Source organism: Lampris incognitus, chromosome 13 (assembly GCF_029633865.1).
Source record: "Lampris incognitus isolate fLamInc1 chromosome 13, fLamInc1.hap2, whole genome shotgun sequence".
In the NCBI taxonomy this organism is placed as follows: domain Eukaryota; kingdom Metazoa; phylum Chordata; class Actinopteri; order Lampriformes; family Lampridae; genus Lampris; species Lampris incognitus.
The window spans coordinates 25,615,158-25,632,515 of NC_079223.1; the positions used below are offsets into that span (position 1 = coordinate 25,615,158).

General features: G+C 40.5%; 2 protein-coding genes across 2 annotated transcripts in view; one reads left to right on the top strand and one right to left on the bottom strand.

Annotated features, from left to right (window-relative positions):
• Positions 1–1,586: 1,586 nt before the first annotated feature.
• Positions 1,587–2,912, top strand: sfr1 (SWI5-dependent homologous recombination repair protein 1). The gene is made up of 3 exons (XM_056291923.1): positions 1,587–1,906; positions 2,102–2,455; positions 2,574–2,912. Exons 1-3 carry the CDS (start codon positions 1,871–1,873, stop codon positions 2,760–2,762), a joined length of 579 nt encoding a protein of 192 aa, XP_056147898.1. The 5' UTR covers positions 1,587–1,870; the 3' UTR covers positions 2,763–2,912.
• cfap43 (cilia and flagella associated protein 43) overlaps positions 2,791–17,358 on the bottom strand; it is a 31,865-nt gene continuing 17,297 nt past the window's right edge. The window contains exons 17-38 of the mRNA XM_056291922.1: positions 16,889–17,060; positions 15,080–15,190; positions 14,338–14,415; positions 13,762–13,887; positions 13,508–13,612; positions 13,240–13,356; positions 12,441–12,638; positions 11,938–12,144; positions 11,508–11,594; positions 9,652–9,732; positions 8,765–8,893; positions 8,549–8,668; positions 8,146–8,253; positions 7,800–7,886; positions 7,618–7,706; positions 7,258–7,468; positions 6,494–6,606; positions 5,919–6,078; positions 5,485–5,649; positions 4,785–4,865; positions 4,551–4,704; positions 2,791–3,091 (exon numbers count right to left, since the gene is read on the bottom strand). Of these exons, the coding sequence (XP_056147897.1) occupies positions 2,916–3,091; positions 4,551–4,704; positions 4,785–4,865; positions 5,485–5,649; positions 5,919–6,078; positions 6,494–6,606; positions 7,258–7,468; positions 7,618–7,706; positions 7,800–7,886; positions 8,146–8,253; positions 8,549–8,668; positions 8,765–8,893; positions 9,652–9,732; positions 11,508–11,594; positions 11,938–12,144; positions 12,441–12,638; positions 13,240–13,356; positions 13,508–13,612; positions 13,762–13,887; positions 14,338–14,415; positions 15,080–15,190; positions 16,889–17,060 (2,875 nt within the window). The 3' untranslated portion in view covers positions 2,791–2,915. The remainder of the gene's footprint in view (positions 3,092–4,550; positions 4,705–4,784; positions 4,866–5,484; positions 5,650–5,918; positions 6,079–6,493; positions 6,607–7,257; positions 7,469–7,617; positions 7,707–7,799; positions 7,887–8,145; positions 8,254–8,548; positions 8,669–8,764; positions 8,894–9,651; positions 9,733–11,507; positions 11,595–11,937; positions 12,145–12,440; positions 12,639–13,239; positions 13,357–13,507; positions 13,613–13,761; positions 13,888–14,337; positions 14,416–15,079; positions 15,191–16,888; positions 17,061–17,358) is intronic.

Below are 17,358 nucleotides of genomic sequence, written 5' to 3' on the forward strand. Positions count from 1 at the left end.
TAGACTGACACTGTAGTCTAGAGACTAACCCACAGTGTTGGGGCATAATAATCCCCAGAAATGAGGTTGTCTACCGTCTTTCCCTAGCTCAGGCAAAAGTTCTATATTGTCAAAACAAGTTTTGGTAATTAACACATGTTAATTTGATAAACGTAATTATAAAGGGAAGAATACCAAACAATTGAGACTGTGACATAGTAATAGAGTTTATTTGAAACCGAGACTTTAAAGAAAGTATACATAGAGTGAAATGCTTTACTTTTGTCAAGGGAACATCCAAAGTAAAGGGGAGGAATATGTTATATATTGGCCATCTAGGTTTGTCCCTTCTGAAATACTGTCACGCTTCCCTTGTGTACCTTGTGTGTTATGGTTATGCGGATTCCGGGGTTCCGACAAGAATACGTCTGACCACATAACATACTCCGTCTCCTGCCTCTTTATTAGAAGTTATACTCAAGTAGAAATAGGAGTATACAACACAAATAATGTTCAAAACAAGAAACAATCAACTACCGAGTAATATACAAAAAAAATCTCAGATAGAGAAGTGGAATATAATTTGAGAGGGAAATTAAACTTCAAGAAATTATGTGTTGAACAATTTTGAAGAGCATGGGCATTTCAATCTGTGGGGTAAAATTGTGTAACAGTTTGAACATGGAACTCAAACAAAGTTCAAACATTACGCAGTTCAAGAAGAAGTACAAAGGTCTAATTTTCAAGAGATATGGCGATGATGAAGAGTTGTGTTAACTGTTAAAGTTTTACTTATCTCCGAACATTCCTAAAAAAATTTTTCATTTTCCTTTATATGACACTGAGTGGATATCTGGGTTATTATATATATGTATATGTATATGTATATGCATATGCATATATATGCATATATGCATATATATATATGCATATGCGTGTGTGTGTGTGTGTGTGTATATATATATATATATATATATATATATATATATATATATATATTTGCTCCTTATTTGTTGAGCACTTTCCTTACCGTTGAGTGTTTATTTTAACAAAGTTATATATTTTTTCTTTTCATTTTTGTAATGTATAGTAGCTGAATTAATTTAAGAGTAGGTGAGAAGGGGTAGGAAAAAATATGTGTATACTTCCTCCTACTCCTTTTCGAACATGTAACAAATAATTTGATGTATCTGGATATTTGTTCGCTGAATTTGATGTGTGGATTTGTCGATTACTTCAGATTATTGGCAATGGATTATCTGTATGTTATATCCCACTTGTTTACATGCTCGAAATAATTCATTCATGACGGGCTTCAATCGACGACTGTAGTACCAACGCAGGTCTTTTTAAGTCATTAACAAAAAGTAACTTGACTAGCAAAATAGATAAGTGAATAAATAATATTGGGCTCATTTGGAAAGTACAAAGTAGGCTATACATCTTGGGTGTACAAAATAAACACGATAATGTGTAGCTTTACGATGCTCCGGCTTCCATTCAGTTTAGCAGAAACTACATCTCCCATGATCCTACTGAACAGGAAGTAATATATACGTTTGGTCCAATCAACGGTCTTGGATGCTTTCTTGAACCCATAACACGGAGAGAGAAATGCTTTTCCAAATCAAACTCATAAGCAAATTAACTTTCCCCACTGGTTAAGTACATACTTCCGCTGGATATTAGTCACACGTTACGATAAACGCGTTTGGTTCGCTGTCGACACGCAGTTTTAAAGTAAACGGTAAAGGGGAGGTTGACTCGGTCGAGCTGGCTAACTAGCCACGTAAGCTAGCTAACCATACATGGGCTCGAAAGTAAGGCGCACCGATGGAAACTGCGCCTAAGACGACCAAATCAGTTGTTGCGTATAGTACGCCTTGTGAATATGCAGTCAAGTCCTTGTTCACCAAAAGAGAAAAGGGTAAGGTGCTATTAGATTTGATAGCCAGTTAACTGATGGTTGACAAGTACCTCATGCGTTTTACTGTTCCCACACACATCTACACACACCTCATGTTTATGCATACACGAAGATGCGCTATAACGTCGCATATCTAGAAACTGTAATGTATTTAGATTTGCTGTCTTCGTCACTCATTGCCTGGCATCTTCCCAGCCTGCTAATCAGCTGAGCGCCTCCCTGAAGGAGAGGCTCAAGAGAACGAGGCGCTCCTTCACCTCGCCCATCTCTGTGGCCAAACGCCTTTGTGTGGATGGGGAGAAGGATGGCCAGCAAGTCTTGGCAAATACCAAAGAGATTGTTCATTCCTCTGCAAGAGACGGGCACGATGTTGACACAAGCAGAAATGAAGTGCGGCCAGTGACTGATGGAGTTCTCAGACCCATTCATGACCCAACACAACCTCCTCCAGTAGATGCGTTACAGCTACGAGGCCTGCTGAAAAGAGAGGTTCGAGACAGGGTGGAGACTTTGCGCAGGCTAAAGTTGGTGAAAATGTACAGAAACAAGGTATCGTCTCTATATTTTGGGTTGCTGCTAATGCCCTTACACACATCTTTTGTTTTTATTTATTTATTTTTACTAGACTACAGATGGTCCCTTTTCTTACCCAATGTACCTTCCACAGAATGACTTGACGGAGCTACAGAGGTTGATTGACAAGTGGCGGAGTTGTGCTCAAGCTGCATTGTATGAGCTGCAGACAGATCTCCCCATAGATGGAAGCAAGGCCAGCCTGTCTCAACTAATTGATATGTTTGGCATAGATGACAAGATCCTGCACTTTGATCGCACAGAAGATGACTTTACTTCTTAATAGCTTTAAGATTTTTACAATACTGTTTTATTTGTTACTGTTATATACTATTGATTTGAAGTTGTTAACGTCATAAGCTTATCTAACTTGAATTCGAAAATGTTAGTTATTTCTTTGTTCAATAAAAATAAAAAATCTTCATACAGTAGTTCTTCAGTTGTGGTTCAGCTGATAAAGTGCTGGGAAGGTTTTCATCCTCCAGCGCTCCACCTCAGCCCTAAGGAGAGCCAAGTCCTCTGCCTGTGCTCTGGCTTGGTCAACCAGCTTCTTTTTCTGAAGGATTTCACGGTAGCGCTGTTTTGCTTTCGCCTCCTGATTTTTTTCTGCAGCTAAACACAAATGACATGACACTTAGATTTACAAAATGTATCACACCTTTGGTGCTATTTTAAATTGTCATAGGCACATTGTTTCATTATATGCACTTCATAAATCACAAAGTTTATTCCGTTCATCTGGATACAACATTCATTGAGAGAAACGTTTCATCGCTCATCTAAGAGACTTCCATCAGTCTCAGCTGACTGCAGGTATCCCCACCCTTATAAACAATACAGTGGCATAACGCCAAAACCGACGATCGGTTTCATATGCAAATTACTATGACCCTTAATTAGAGTTACAATGGCCATGTGTACTATTCAGAGGATTTGGGAATAGTTGCAACACAGCAATCTCTTGATGCATGCTCAGTAATCCAGGTAAGAAAACCAAAGAAGGTTGAATCAGTTCATCTGGATACAACGTTTATTGACAGATAGGTTTCATCACTCATCTAAGTGATGAAACGCATCACTCTGCAGTCTACTGACGGCAGGTATCCCCACCCTTATAAACAATACAGCTGCATAACGACTGTCACCAACGATCAGTTTAATATGCAAATATTGGCGTGACCATTAACTAGTTACAATAGCCACGTGTACTATTCACGGAGGACTTGGGAATGTTTGCAATCACAGCATTGTAAGATGGGAACAGATGTACTCACATGGGATACCAAACAGACGCTGGCCAAAGAATGGCACAACACAGGAGAGCTAACAGACTCCGCAGTCTATACCCATCTACAGGCCAATGGCCACTCTTTCAAGGATAAGGATGTGCACATGCTTGATAGAGAGGATGCTGGTTTGAACGGGGAGTCAAAGAGGTCATCTATGTGAACAGGGAACAACCATACCTGAACCGGGGGGGGGGGGACTAAGAGTACATGGGCCTCACCCCTTCAGCGTGAGACTGAACCACATGAAACTGGCCACCGTGCCGTGCCCACAGCATGGTGGCCCAGTGGATAGTACTGTCACCTCACAGCAGGAAGGTCCTGGGTTTGGACCTTGGGGGGTCATCCCAGGTCGTCCTCTGTGTGGAGTTTGCATGTTCTCTCCGTGATGGGTTGTGATGGGTTTTCTCTGGGTGCTCCGGTTTCCACCACCATCAAAAGAAATATGCATGTTAGGGTTAATACTCCTGTCTGTGCCCCTGACCAAGGCAATGGGAAAAGAACTGGAGTTGGTCCCCGAGTGCAGCATGAAGGCGGCAGCCCACTGCACCTAGCTACACAGATCACAGCTAGGATGGGTTAATTTGCAGTAACTGAATTTCTCCAAGGGGATAAAGGAAACTTGGGGGGGGGGGACATCTGGATTGAGCATGCATAAAGATACGCTTGATACAATTTTTGTTTATGCCGTCACTTATAGACAAATCACTACCACTGTGTATAAGACATAATATATTTTTATACTATATATTTATGATTTAATTTTATACCGAAAATGACATTACCTGTTGCTTTATAGATTTGTTTCTTCTCAGCCACGGTCACCTGTTTATCTGCAATCCGCTGATCTAAGATAGCAATCTTCTCAGCCTTCACTGCTTCCTGCCTGTTGAGCTGTTTGATCATTTTCTTACGTTGTTGTACATTCTTAAGGTGAATCTGTTAAAACAGGAGACATGTAGTCAAATAAAGACACTCAAGCAAAGAAAAATAGATATTTATGAACATGCTCGTGTTACCTTTTCCTGCAAAGCTTTCTTTTTCTCCAAAGCGGCAACTTGATTTGCCATGCGCTTATCATGATCTCGCTCACTGAGATACTGTAGAGGAAAAAATTGATGGAATGTAAAGGGAACAAAAAAGTATGGCAAAAGTTAAGATGATCATTCCACAGGCAAGTCAAACCTCACTGAGACTATCTGAAATATCTTGGTCTTTGAAATAAACAAAAACAACAAAATAGACTGGAACAGACTAATTCAAAGCATGTGGTCATTACTTCGAAGTATCACCTTGTGCTCAGCCACCTCCGGGAGATAATATAATAAACCAATATTGATCGCCATATCATGCTATATCAAATTAATTACAGACTTATTTTGAGTATGTTTTGAGGGTAAAATATTTGACAGCTTGAATCTACACTAAGCTTATGTCCATATCCAAGGTAAGATTTTTAGGTAGGACTCTTGTTCAGAGTTACTTAAAATGAGTAGGTAGAGGGTCAGTACTTTGCTCAAGAACATCTCAAACAGTACAAAATGACTCTTGGCTGGAATCAAACCTGAGAACATGTTATTAAAAGAAGGCTACCCTTCCTAAGCCAAATAGGAGTTCGACAAGTGATTATATCACGGTTGATTTCCCATTGGTTTCTCTGTTTTCATAGCAGTGGTGCCCACCCTGCTCATGTTAGGAACCTCTGCTCATTACACTCACTTCCCGTAGTTTCTTGGTGACATGTAACTTCTGTATATCCCTGGCTCTGGTCTCGAGGTCCTCTATCTGCATCCTCAACCTCTTGTTTTCCCAATCCTGTTGGATGATGCTCTTACAGATTTCCTTGGTCTCCATCATGATGGCTATCTTCTGTTCACCCAACATCTGATCGCAGAGAGTCAACATAATCAACTGTCTGCAGAAGGACATACTACAGGGCCATTTTAAGACATCATCCATGCAAATCGACATGGTATCGATTTGCAAATGTGAGTATACACTGGTGTTGACTTCATGTTAAACCAGCTTTATCTTCTTTTTTTGTATATGTGCCCTTTTTTTGAACAGTTATGCCGAAATGTTTGCCAGGATATGCGTCACAGATTCCCTGGATGAAGAGTAGCAGGGTGTTTGGTGGTTCAGGCTGACCTTACCTTGACTGTTTTGTTGAGGTCCTCCACCACACTCCTGTGAAGGAGGACTGCATCAGAGTAGTCGGCTATGAAGTCTGTTGGCACCACCTCCACCTGCCCCTGCTTGAGCTGGATGTGGACCATGATGTCTTGCTGGAAGCGGATCTTCTCTTCACGCAGGCTGAAAGGGGTTGGACATGGCCCCACATGGGAGGATGTTGATCCATGAAGAAATAAATACTTAACCCCTTACTATTTTAAGTATCAAGTTTTTTCCCCTGTTTTTTTTTGACAAAGAAGCAGTTACAAGCATGACTTAGGACATGCTTGCTTTATTCAAGCACAGTCCTTTTCTCAAGTATTTGAGTAGTCCAGTGCAAGGACATTATAAAGAACATTTTCTTTTATATTTGACGCATAAGTAAAACTATGTCACAATATAAACTAATCAAAAGATCAATAAAATTTACTGAGGTGGAAATTTGACCACATTTACATCTGTGGCATTCCGGCATTAACCAGGGTAAAGAACGCTGTATATTTTGAAAATCACAATAGTAAATCTACATTTAAAATAGATAACTACATGATCATACCCATGAAGTTCATCAATGAGATTTTTGATTTCCTTTTCAGCAAGCTCATCCTCATTGGTCCTCTTCTGCAGGAAAGTCTGCATCTCAGCAAGAGTCAGAGCCTTCATTTTTACCTGTCATGGGTCCAAAAATAAGGAGGCACATTTAAAAAAAAAAAAAGCACAGCGGAAATGTTCAGGCCCACTCATAGTTTCATAATTGTGGCATTGAACTTAATGAAAGGACTTAAGCCCCACCTGTCTGGAGCCCAGTATGCTGTTCAGGCCACAGAGAACATGTATAAAGAACACTTGTCTATGAACAGGTACAGATTTGCCGTATTTGTTCTATTATCGGAAATGACTGAGCACTAAGTGTCAAGCCAAAGACCACATTCTCCTGTCTTGGCAACGCAGATATATTGCAGCCTTTTCGATCACGATGCACTCCCGCAGAATCCCATTTCCAAACCTCAGATAGCCAAAGCATCTTGAAATTAAATGAAAACATTTATGATCTATGTATTGAGTGGAATTTTAGGAATGCCGTTGTCGGCACATGAAATTAGAAACATTTCAACTGCTAAACAGACAAAACAGAGTATAATAGTAAATGTAGTTGTGTTTGCTTTTTGATGCACACACTTTTTCGACATGAAATGCCACTCTATTTTTGATACAATTAAGTCACCTAAACATTTTAGTGGTTTCATTCCTGAGGTGTTGGGACTAGCAAGGCTCTCGTGCTGAATGTCTCGTTTTTTTTTTTTCTATAACCTTTATTACCTTTTGTTCACTCTCTATTTTGGTTCTGCGGACTGAACGGAACCTTTCCCATATTGATGGTTCTAAACCTTTCGGCATATTCTTTGGAGAGTCCAACTCCTCCATGGCCTTCAGCGTTTGGTCGAGTCCATCAGCAGTTGCCAAGCCACACAAAGACGGCTCTTTAACGGGGCTGATGGTGTTGTCCGTCAGGGTCCTCATTCTTTGAAGTCTAAGGCAGAAACAGAAGAACACAAACGAACACAAACACATTACAATGTTAATCTTTTTTATGTTAATATTTTTTCCCCAATTTGAAAATTATTAGTGTACACAATAACATTTTTATACAAGGTGATTAGCAATTACAGTACCACACACCTGGGTCTGCGTTTGTATAGTTTATACAGAAGACTAACAACATGGTGTGGTACATCAGTGAACTCCTTCCTGAATTTTTTGTCGAGACACTTGGGAGAGATTGCTTGAATTACAATATATTAGGGAACAAACGTTTACTGCCCAAAGGTTTAAAACATTTCAGTTTATATCACCAGTCCTACTTTGTCCTCAGTCACAGCATTTTCATAGGCTGCTTGGAACACCTCCACATTTTCTCTGTGTTTCATAAGAACCTCCCCAATTTCTTTCTGTCAGAGAAATGTGGGGAAAATAAACATGAAAGCAGAAAATAAGGGGGGGGGGGGTTGACCAGCAGTCTCGAAGATGAAAAATATTTAAATGCCACACAGGTTTTCTCTTGCCAAACATGTCTCAGCTATGGATAAATGTTAACACACAATTTAGAAGAATCCCAATGCCAACAACTCAGGTATTGTACAAATAAAATCTGGGCTCAGCAGTCATAAATACCTCCAGCGTGACTGAGTCAGAAATGAGTTTTCTTACCTTATGTGCCCTCTTTTCCTCCAGTTTGAGGCTGAGCTGTGCCTCCTGATTTATGATCTCTTCCTCTATGAGGATGGAATATTCAAGACTGGCAATCTTAAATTCTTCCTATATCACAAAAAAACAACCCCCAGACCACAAAATCATGCATATTTATAAGCTGTCACATAAATGGTTGATATATTATGTCTTTTCGTAAATTATTTCAAGGGATGAAACCAGTGGAGAGAAAAAAAATAAGACGAGAGAACGGGAATTATGATGAAGACTGCTTTCCCTCAACCCTTCCATGATGCTTAATATTAGATATCAAACACAGCCTACAGACAATGGTGTGTGCTTTAGCCTTGATTATTACTACCATAGACAGAGCATGTGCTGGATAGAGTTATCGCTGGCTCACCTGGTGTATAGCCATTTCAGATTTTACTTTTCTCTCAAATAGCTTTGTCAAGGTTTCATCAAACCGCTCAGTGGCTTCCTTGATTGATGCCTGCAGTTTTTTCATTTCAGTTTCCAGCATCTGGGAAGATTGAGTGTTGGTTGATAGTTTATAGCAATTTTTGATTAGAATTGTATGAATTGTATCTCATGATAGTCAAACAGATGCATGAAATACCTTCCTGCATTTCTCCTGTTCCTCTCTCAGCTCGTTGGTTTTCTTCTCGTACTGTTTATAGATCTTTTTTTCTTCCTCACTCCACTGAGTTTCGGGTTTAATCAACACAAATTCAGGCTGAGGTATTTCCTGTGACAAAATACAAAAGAAACATTGTGTGCTGTGATTTATTCAGTGAAAACAACTTTGCCTTGGTGCAAATTTTAGTAAAAGAGAACCACTGTTTAAATGGAACTAACAAAAGCAATTGAAATGTTGTAATGGTAGGTATTTGGTAGGTATTTGGTAGGTAATGGTAGCTATTTAATATTTAATATTAATATTTAATAGGTATTTAATTGTACGTCATTACTTTCTCAGTAATCTTATCTCAGTAATCTATCTTTTTTACCTTCCAGTCAACAAAACACAACTGGATTTAATTTCGACTGGCTGCTCTCACTGGACGAATCTTCACAATTTAAATTGACAGACTCTATAGAATATCTCAATTCACCAGATTTATATCGGTTAAATTGTGGGAGCTGATTTTGTATGCCACGCTGGTTCAATCACTCAATTAAGTTAGTGCTAGTTCAGTCAGTGTGGCTTTGTTTATCTTTATTTGTAAAGTCATAAAACATAGAAGAAATTTGATGAAATCAAATATAAAATACAATGATTAAAAAGCATAGAGAGGAGGGAAGCAATAACTTGTTTTCACATGTGAAGAAAAAAAGGAGCACAGATATTACCACTAACAAACGACCGCAATCCCCGCCCCAACATCCACTTAAGTGTTGAGATTTTCATATCACAAAAGATAATATATCCAAAAAACCAAAACAAAAAAATATAGTGCTAAAGATACGAGATTTTTAATGACAAAATTATCATGTGGACTAAACCATTTTCAAGATGTCCTCCTTCATCATCTCAAGTACTCCACCCATCATGTCATCCAGAGCCCTCTCCCTGGTATTATAACCCTGAAAAACAAACATAAAAGCTAGGGTTTAAACTTCTGTTATTTAAAGTCTAATTACACAGGAAATTGGTTGTGTTTTTTATGTTGTGAATAGTTGTGAGTTAGTTCATCCATCCATCCATTATCTAAGCCACTTATCCTACTTAGGGTCACGGGATACTGGAGCCTATCCCAGCAGTCATTGGGCGGCAGGCAGGGAGACATCCTGTACAGGCCGCCAGTCCGTCACAGAGCCGACACATTCATGCCTAGGGACAATATAGTATGGCCGATTCACCTGACAGTATCTTTGGACTGTGGGAAGAAACCGGAACACCCGGAGGAAACCCACGCAGACACGGGAGAACATGCAAACTCCACACAGAGGACGACCTAGGATGACTCCAAGGTTGGACAACCCTGGGGTTCAAACCCAGGGCCTTCTTGCTGTGAGGCGACCACGCTAACCAGTGTGTCACTGTGTTGCCCCCTAGTTAGTTCAATTCTGGTTTAATAGGGTTGCAACATAAACTTTTGACAGTGCATGATGGAGACCAGCAGTTTCATGTGATTATTCCACTTGTTGAGAATTTGAGCCGATGGACCCCTGACTCAGCTATAATACCATTATCAATGGGATCCTTTTCCCCGAGGAGAATTAGTACCAAATTGCATTAACTCATAAACATGTCAAATTTGTGGCTGGTAGTGAAGGAACAATGTGTTCGATTCAACAATATTCAACCAAAGTAAATGGAAGCGCATACAATGTTTTTGTATTGTCACATTTTGAGTTGTGTCAATGCAACGTTAAGCATGATGTGCACCATAAAACTGAAATAAACATTTCAAATCTGTTGTATGCATTTCCCTTTTGATATGATGAGGTCGAAGTTGGAGGGCAGAATTAATTATCCCTGCACAGTGTTAAAATCAAAATAAACTCAGTGGGTGCATTCAAAGCGTCATCTAAGAGAGTACTTCTGCACTTCCATCCATTATCCAAGCCGCTTATCCGAATTTGGGTCGCAGGATGTTGGAGTCTATCCCAGCAGTTATTGGGCGGCAGGCGGGGAGACACCCTGGACATGGACAGGCCACCAGTCCATCACAGGGCCGACACATTCACACCTAGGGACAATTTAGTAAGGCCGATTCACCTGACCTAGTACATGTCTTTGGACTGTGGGAGGAAACCAGATTACCCAGAGGACATCCACGCAGACATGGGGAGAACATGCAAACTCCACACAGAGGACATCCCGGGACGATCCCCAAGGTTGGACTACCCCGGGGTTTGAACCCAGTACCTTCTTGCTGTGAGGCGACCGTGCTAACCACTGCACCATAGTGCCCCCTTTTTCTGCACTTGATATATTTTATTAGTGTCAAGATTACTTAGTAGTAGGCCGAAAGAGAACAACTGTTCATACTTGAACTATGTAGGGAATCACTAGCGAAGAGTATTGGTTGAATAACACTTCCCAAAATGTACCCATATAGACAATAATGGACCCATATAGACATATTTTCAGTGTTCAGCTTAACTCTGATAGAACTGTTTGAAACTGCTGACTATGCAGGATGAATTACTACTAGCTAGTACATTGGCAAGACAATTCTGAGTGCAGTGTATCCCAAATATTTCATTTTGTCAGAAAGAAGAAAGCTGTATTTGTTGACGCTTGCGGTAGTTGGAGATAATCAGAGCTGCATGTGGAAAAATTTCAAAGGAGTTAAATGGAGCAGAGGAACATGGGGGCTGAAAAAATCAACAGGTTTATTTCGGCGGCATACCTTGGCATCCAAAAGTATTTGCTCATCCAATTTCTTCCTCTCCTCCTTTTTTCTCTGCTCTGGGGTGAGGTACTTTTCTACTTTTATCTGGAATGAATCAAAAGGCATGTATGTCATAGACCCAACAGGATAAATCATGTCATATCATGACAGCTTGCTAACAATTCATATTTTGGGTTGAAGTCCAAAATGTTAAGTTGTTCAATATGTATTGTCATATCGTGTCAAGTTTCCCATGGCCCTCTGGTGCGATCCTATCCATGAAATACACACACACACACACACACACACACAAAGACATTTTCTCAGCTGCTTGGTTAAAAGACAGTACTAATTCCCATACTTTCAAGTTCTGTTGTCTGTTCACCTGATAAGGCTCCAAATAAAAGCTTAAAGTTTTTTTAAATATGGTAGTTCTTTGAGTAAGTACCTCAGACTCTTCCACAGTGAGCGTCTTCTCTGGCTGTTCATTGTCTGACAGACTGGGTTCCCACAGCTGCTCACTGATATCAAGCTTCATCATGATCTCCTTAATGCGCTTGTTCTTGTCCTTCACACGGTTTATTTCCTGTTGTTTTTGCTCGTACACGGCCTCAAATTTGGTGTTGAAAGCCATCTTGACTTGAAAAACCACATCCTGTGAGTAAATTGAGTGAAAGACTAAACTGAATTTGAAAAACGGCGGAATAGCATCAATTATCGTAATATCCACCTACAAGAGAACAAAGTCATTTAAATCACTTTTTAAAATACATTACGGCTGACTTTTAATGTCATTGCTCCTTTTTCATGTTTTTCAGTTAAAATATAAAACGTATTTTTATAGACTTGATTCTTTTTTAACTCTACTGTTTTGGGAAAGTGTTATACAAATAAATTATATTATTTTGACTTGGATTATTCTTTATACTTGACTCTTGCATTGTTTCCCACCTGTAGCAGGATGATCTGGTTGATCTTCTGCTCTCTGGTGTTCAGACTGAATTGATCATAAAGGTTGGGATTTGAACACCCTAACTGAGCACTTAGACCTCCCATTAGAGTAGCACTCTCTGTCTCACAGCCTTCTTCCTCCTCCTCCTCGTTTTCACCGACTGCCTTGGAGCTCTTCTCCAGGACTTCCTGTTGGGTCTGAGTATTTTGAGAGTGCATCTTTTGAACATTCCAGTTTTAATAAATGTGGGGCTTTGGCAATGGGGCAATAAGATTACTCGTTTATTCCAAGTTAATGGCAGTGCAGTGCACTACCAGCGATCACTTATTCCAGGCCGCAGAGCAATATACCTAAAAAAAAGTTACAACACTGAAGAGTCTGGAACTTTTTCAAGCATTTAAAAAGTTATTCTGCTCAAAGGTCACACTTTGGACTTCTATAATTCTAAAACTGTTGCAAATTGGCAGACATTACAAAGTGTTCCAGCCAGAAAGTTGTTTTGACTCGAATGGTTTAGCCACAAAGTGTAGTTCCAGGAAGCAAAGGAATGAATCACTGAGGATATAAAAGAAAATGCTATTGTTGCAGCTTTAACAATACACAACCATTTGCCGGGCATGGTGTTTGTCATACCAGGTCATTGCTATGGCTACACACAAGCAGCATATCTGTTTCAGATTCAAAGGACATAAACATGTGCTATAAGACAGTTCACCTTGTCACATTTTCCTTCATCTGCAGTATTCACAGACTTTGCACTCCTATAAGACCAGATGGGTGTGGAATATTTTTACTCACTATGCTGTCAGCCTTTTCAGTCTGCCTGATACTCTGCACCCTATGAAGATCCTCCTGCATCTTCTTTGTTTGCTCTCCCATAGGATAGTTCTTCACCTCATCTTCAGAATGGAAGGCCTGTAGTACATTGGAGGTGTTGGTTTAGGGACAGTCAATTAAATAATAGACTAGATAGTGGGACTAAAATAGGTATTATGCTAACAAAGAAAATAAACCAGTATTAGGTTGAAAATTGATGCATATTCTGTGTTCAAGCAAGTTTTCTGACCTTGATGGCTTTGCCTTTGACATTCATAGAATCCCAGCATTCTCTCTGTTGAACATCACGCAGGTAAGACTTTGCGAGGATCTCCATCTCTATTTCATTTCTCACCTAAAATGTAAACATGAGAATAATTACCATTTAAAAAACTAATACTCACTCTGGGTTTCCCTTCCTAGCCTGGTACCACCTCGACCTAAACCTGGATAAGCAGAAAATGGATGAACGGATGGATGGGTGGATAGAGGTATGTGTGTTACCCTGGTAACCTCCTGCTCCACTTCTGCATCCATTTTCTTCTGCTCCTCCACATCCAGGTTGAACTCCCATAATTCCAAACGCTCAATGTCTGGGAGGTTCTCATTCTCACGCATCATCTCCTGGATCTGATGGTACAGGGAGCACACGGTTCAGTGAAACACATCATTCTTAATTTGAAATATAATTCTCAAAACATGAGTAACACCATGTAATACTAGTTTGTAAAACCATCATAAGCATCAGTACACATGGCCCTTATTTAGACTGCTAAAAGAAATTCACCTTTGACTTATTCATTGGGTTGTTTGTTGTGAGAGTAAATTTTGCTCTTATATCTGCTTATATCTGGCGTTAGCCATTTTTAGCACCATCTTAATGTGGAAAAAAGTACCTAACAGTATTTATATGAAGGTCTCTCTCTATTGGCTTCTTGGAAATAATAATAGAAGGTGGCAGTCTCAATAACAAGAGAACTCACAAGTGATATATATTGAAAAAAGAGATGTTTAAACTCAAAGGGATTCAAAGCGGTTAAATGACAGTTTAATTAAAATAATCAATAAAACTTTGCTTACAGCTTTGCACAATTCTTTAAAACATTTCTTCAAGTCTTCCTTTTTCTGGGAATACTGCTGCCCCTCTGCTTTTTTAACCTGTAGAGGTATCAAAATAAAAGAAGATTTCAGCTCAAGCCTTTACAAGGTAAGTAATAAAACAACTTGTCTAGACGGTGCATGCACTTTTCAACACTTACTTTTCAGCATATCTTTAGGCTAACTGATTCTTTGTTGAGTTGTGTTATATTTTTAATAGATTTCACAGCACAGAAAAAAAATCCAATTTTCATATTATCCGACAATTCACCCCTTTACACATTACAATTTGAATGAAAGCAATGGAAGTGCTTACTTATCATCCGACACAATCTATACAGCATGTAGTAGCATAAAACCCTAATGCACTTGATTTTAAACAAGATGGAAACCAACAACACAGAGCGGACCACACCTTCAATCTCTGTTTTTCTTTTTCTTATCAACATTAATATTCTTATCTGCACCATAGGCCTGCACTAGTCACTTGGCGCTTGATATTCTCAAACTATATATCATGAAACAATAAATCAAGATGTTGCACAGTGAAAGAATGTGCCAACAGCAACACAGCTGCTGGCTGAGCAAGGTATTGTCCATACATGCAAAAGGGCACTTTGATATTTTTTACACCTGCAATGGCACAATGTGCTAAAAAGTAACAAAACAATATTAATATTATGTAGTGTGCGTCACTACTGGAGCTACTGTATTTGTCATTGACCTCTTCTTGCTTGCTCTCCAGCCAGGTGGGATCTGAGGCTGTAGCAGAGAGCACATTGGTGTAGCCTTCATCCTGTCCAGTCACATCCTTGGTCTCCCGTCTATCAGTGGTCTACAGAGAGAAACATGTTTTAATCATTCATTCATTCATTCATCATCAGCCACTTCTCCTGGGTTGGGTTGCAGAGGCAGCAAACTAAGTAGGGCACTCCAGACATCTCTCTCCCCAGCAACGCCCTCCAGCTCCTCCTGGGGGATTCCAAGGCATTCCCAGGCCAGATTGGACACGTAGTCCCTCCAGCGAGTTCTGGGTCTACCCCGGGATCTCCTCCCAGTTGGCCATGCCCGGTAAACCTCCAAAGGAAGGCACTCAGGAGGCATCCTAATCAGATGCCCGAACCACCTCAACTGGCTCCTTTCGACACAAAGGAGCAGCGGCTCTACTCCAAGCTCCATCCCGATGTCCAAGCTCCTCACCCTATCTCTAAGGCTGAGTCCAGACACCCTACACAGGAAACTCATTTCAGCTGCTTGTATCCGTGATCTCACCCTTTCGGTCACTACCTAAAGCTCATGACCATAGGTGAGGGTTGGAACGAAGATTGACTGATAAATTGAGAGCTTTGCCTTCCGGCTCAGCTCCCTCTTCACCACAACGGTCCGGTACAACATCCGCATTACTGCTGATGCTGCACCAATCCGCCTGTCAATCTCCCGCTCCATCCTACCCTCACTCGTGAACAAGACCCCGAGATATTGAACTTCTTCACTTGAGGCAACTACTCATCCCCAATCCAGAGGGAGTAATCCACCATTATCCAGTAGAAAACCATGGCCTCAGACTTGGAGGTGCTGACTCTCATCCCAGCCATTTCACACTCAGCTGCAAACCGCCCCAGTGCGTGGTGGAGGTCGCGTTCTGATGAAGCCAACAAAAACCACATCATCTACGAAGAGCAGAGATGCAATTCTGAGGTTCCCAAAATGGACACACTCCTCACCTTGGCTGCGCCTTGAGATCCTGTCCATGAATATCCCAAACAGAATCAGAGACAAGGGACAACCTTGGCGGAGTCTGACACCCACCGAAAACGTGTTTGACTTTGTGCCAAGAATGAAGACACAGCTCTCACTTTGGTTATACAAGGACCGGGTGGGTTGTAGCAACTGCGCTGGTACCCCATACTCCCGCAGTACCCCCACAGAGTGCCCCGGGGTACACGGTCGCAAGCCTTCTCCAAGTCCACAAAACACATTAGACTGGCTGGTCAAACTCCCATGCCCCCCTCAGCACTTCCCTAAGGGTAAAGAGTTGGTCCATTGCTCCACAGCCAGGACGGAATCTGCATTGTTCCTCCTGGATCCAAGGGTTGACAATTGGTCGGAGCCTCCTTTCAAGCACCCTAGAGTAGACTTTCCCAGGGAGGCTGAGCAATGTGATGCCCTGATAATTGGAGCACACCCTCCGGTCCCTCTTTTTGAATATGGGAACCACCATCCCAGTCTGCAGATTGGGGTGGATGTTTTAATCATTGCCATTCAAATGCATGTGTCACAAGAAGCCAACGCTGCAAATCCTCCTACTCTAGCAGAAAGATATGAACCATCAGTTTTAATACTTGCTTGTGGTACTTACAACAATACAAAGCCAAGCTTTTGATAACACAGATATCAAAAGTCTTTGCTATTGCAATATATCAATTGTTTATAAGTATCATGTAACTTTTAACAAAGTGTGAGGAGTTTACGCTGCTGTAATAAATTAAATCAAATAGAAAATGCATGGTGGTTTTAGCAGAAAATTGGTTACCTCCTCTTCCTGTGGATGTGTGGTGCAAGTAGGGGGTGAAAATCTTTGGTCAAAGTCAGGCAAGTCACTGAGAACAAGGTCCTCCTCCTTTGATGTATTCCGCAAGAAAGAGGCCATAGACTGGCTATACTGTGTAGCCTTATTGCCTTGACCAGCATCAGTTAATTTGATTCTTAACAGAAAAGAAAAATAAACACACATATCATCAAATACAATTATATAATTGTACTAAAAATAATTATGATGGTCTAATGGCTGCCTAAACATCTATACATACAATTATTACAGATAAACTCCTGTCACAACAATGGGTGGCATGCTTTTCAGAGACCAACATGTGTCTTACAGGTTTTCAAGGCTTATTATAATAAATATGTTATTTTTTGTTTTTCATTTTTAATCTCTTGTCCCCGCCTGCCGCCCAATGACTGCTGGAATAGGCTCCGGCATCCCCGCGACAATGAGAGCAA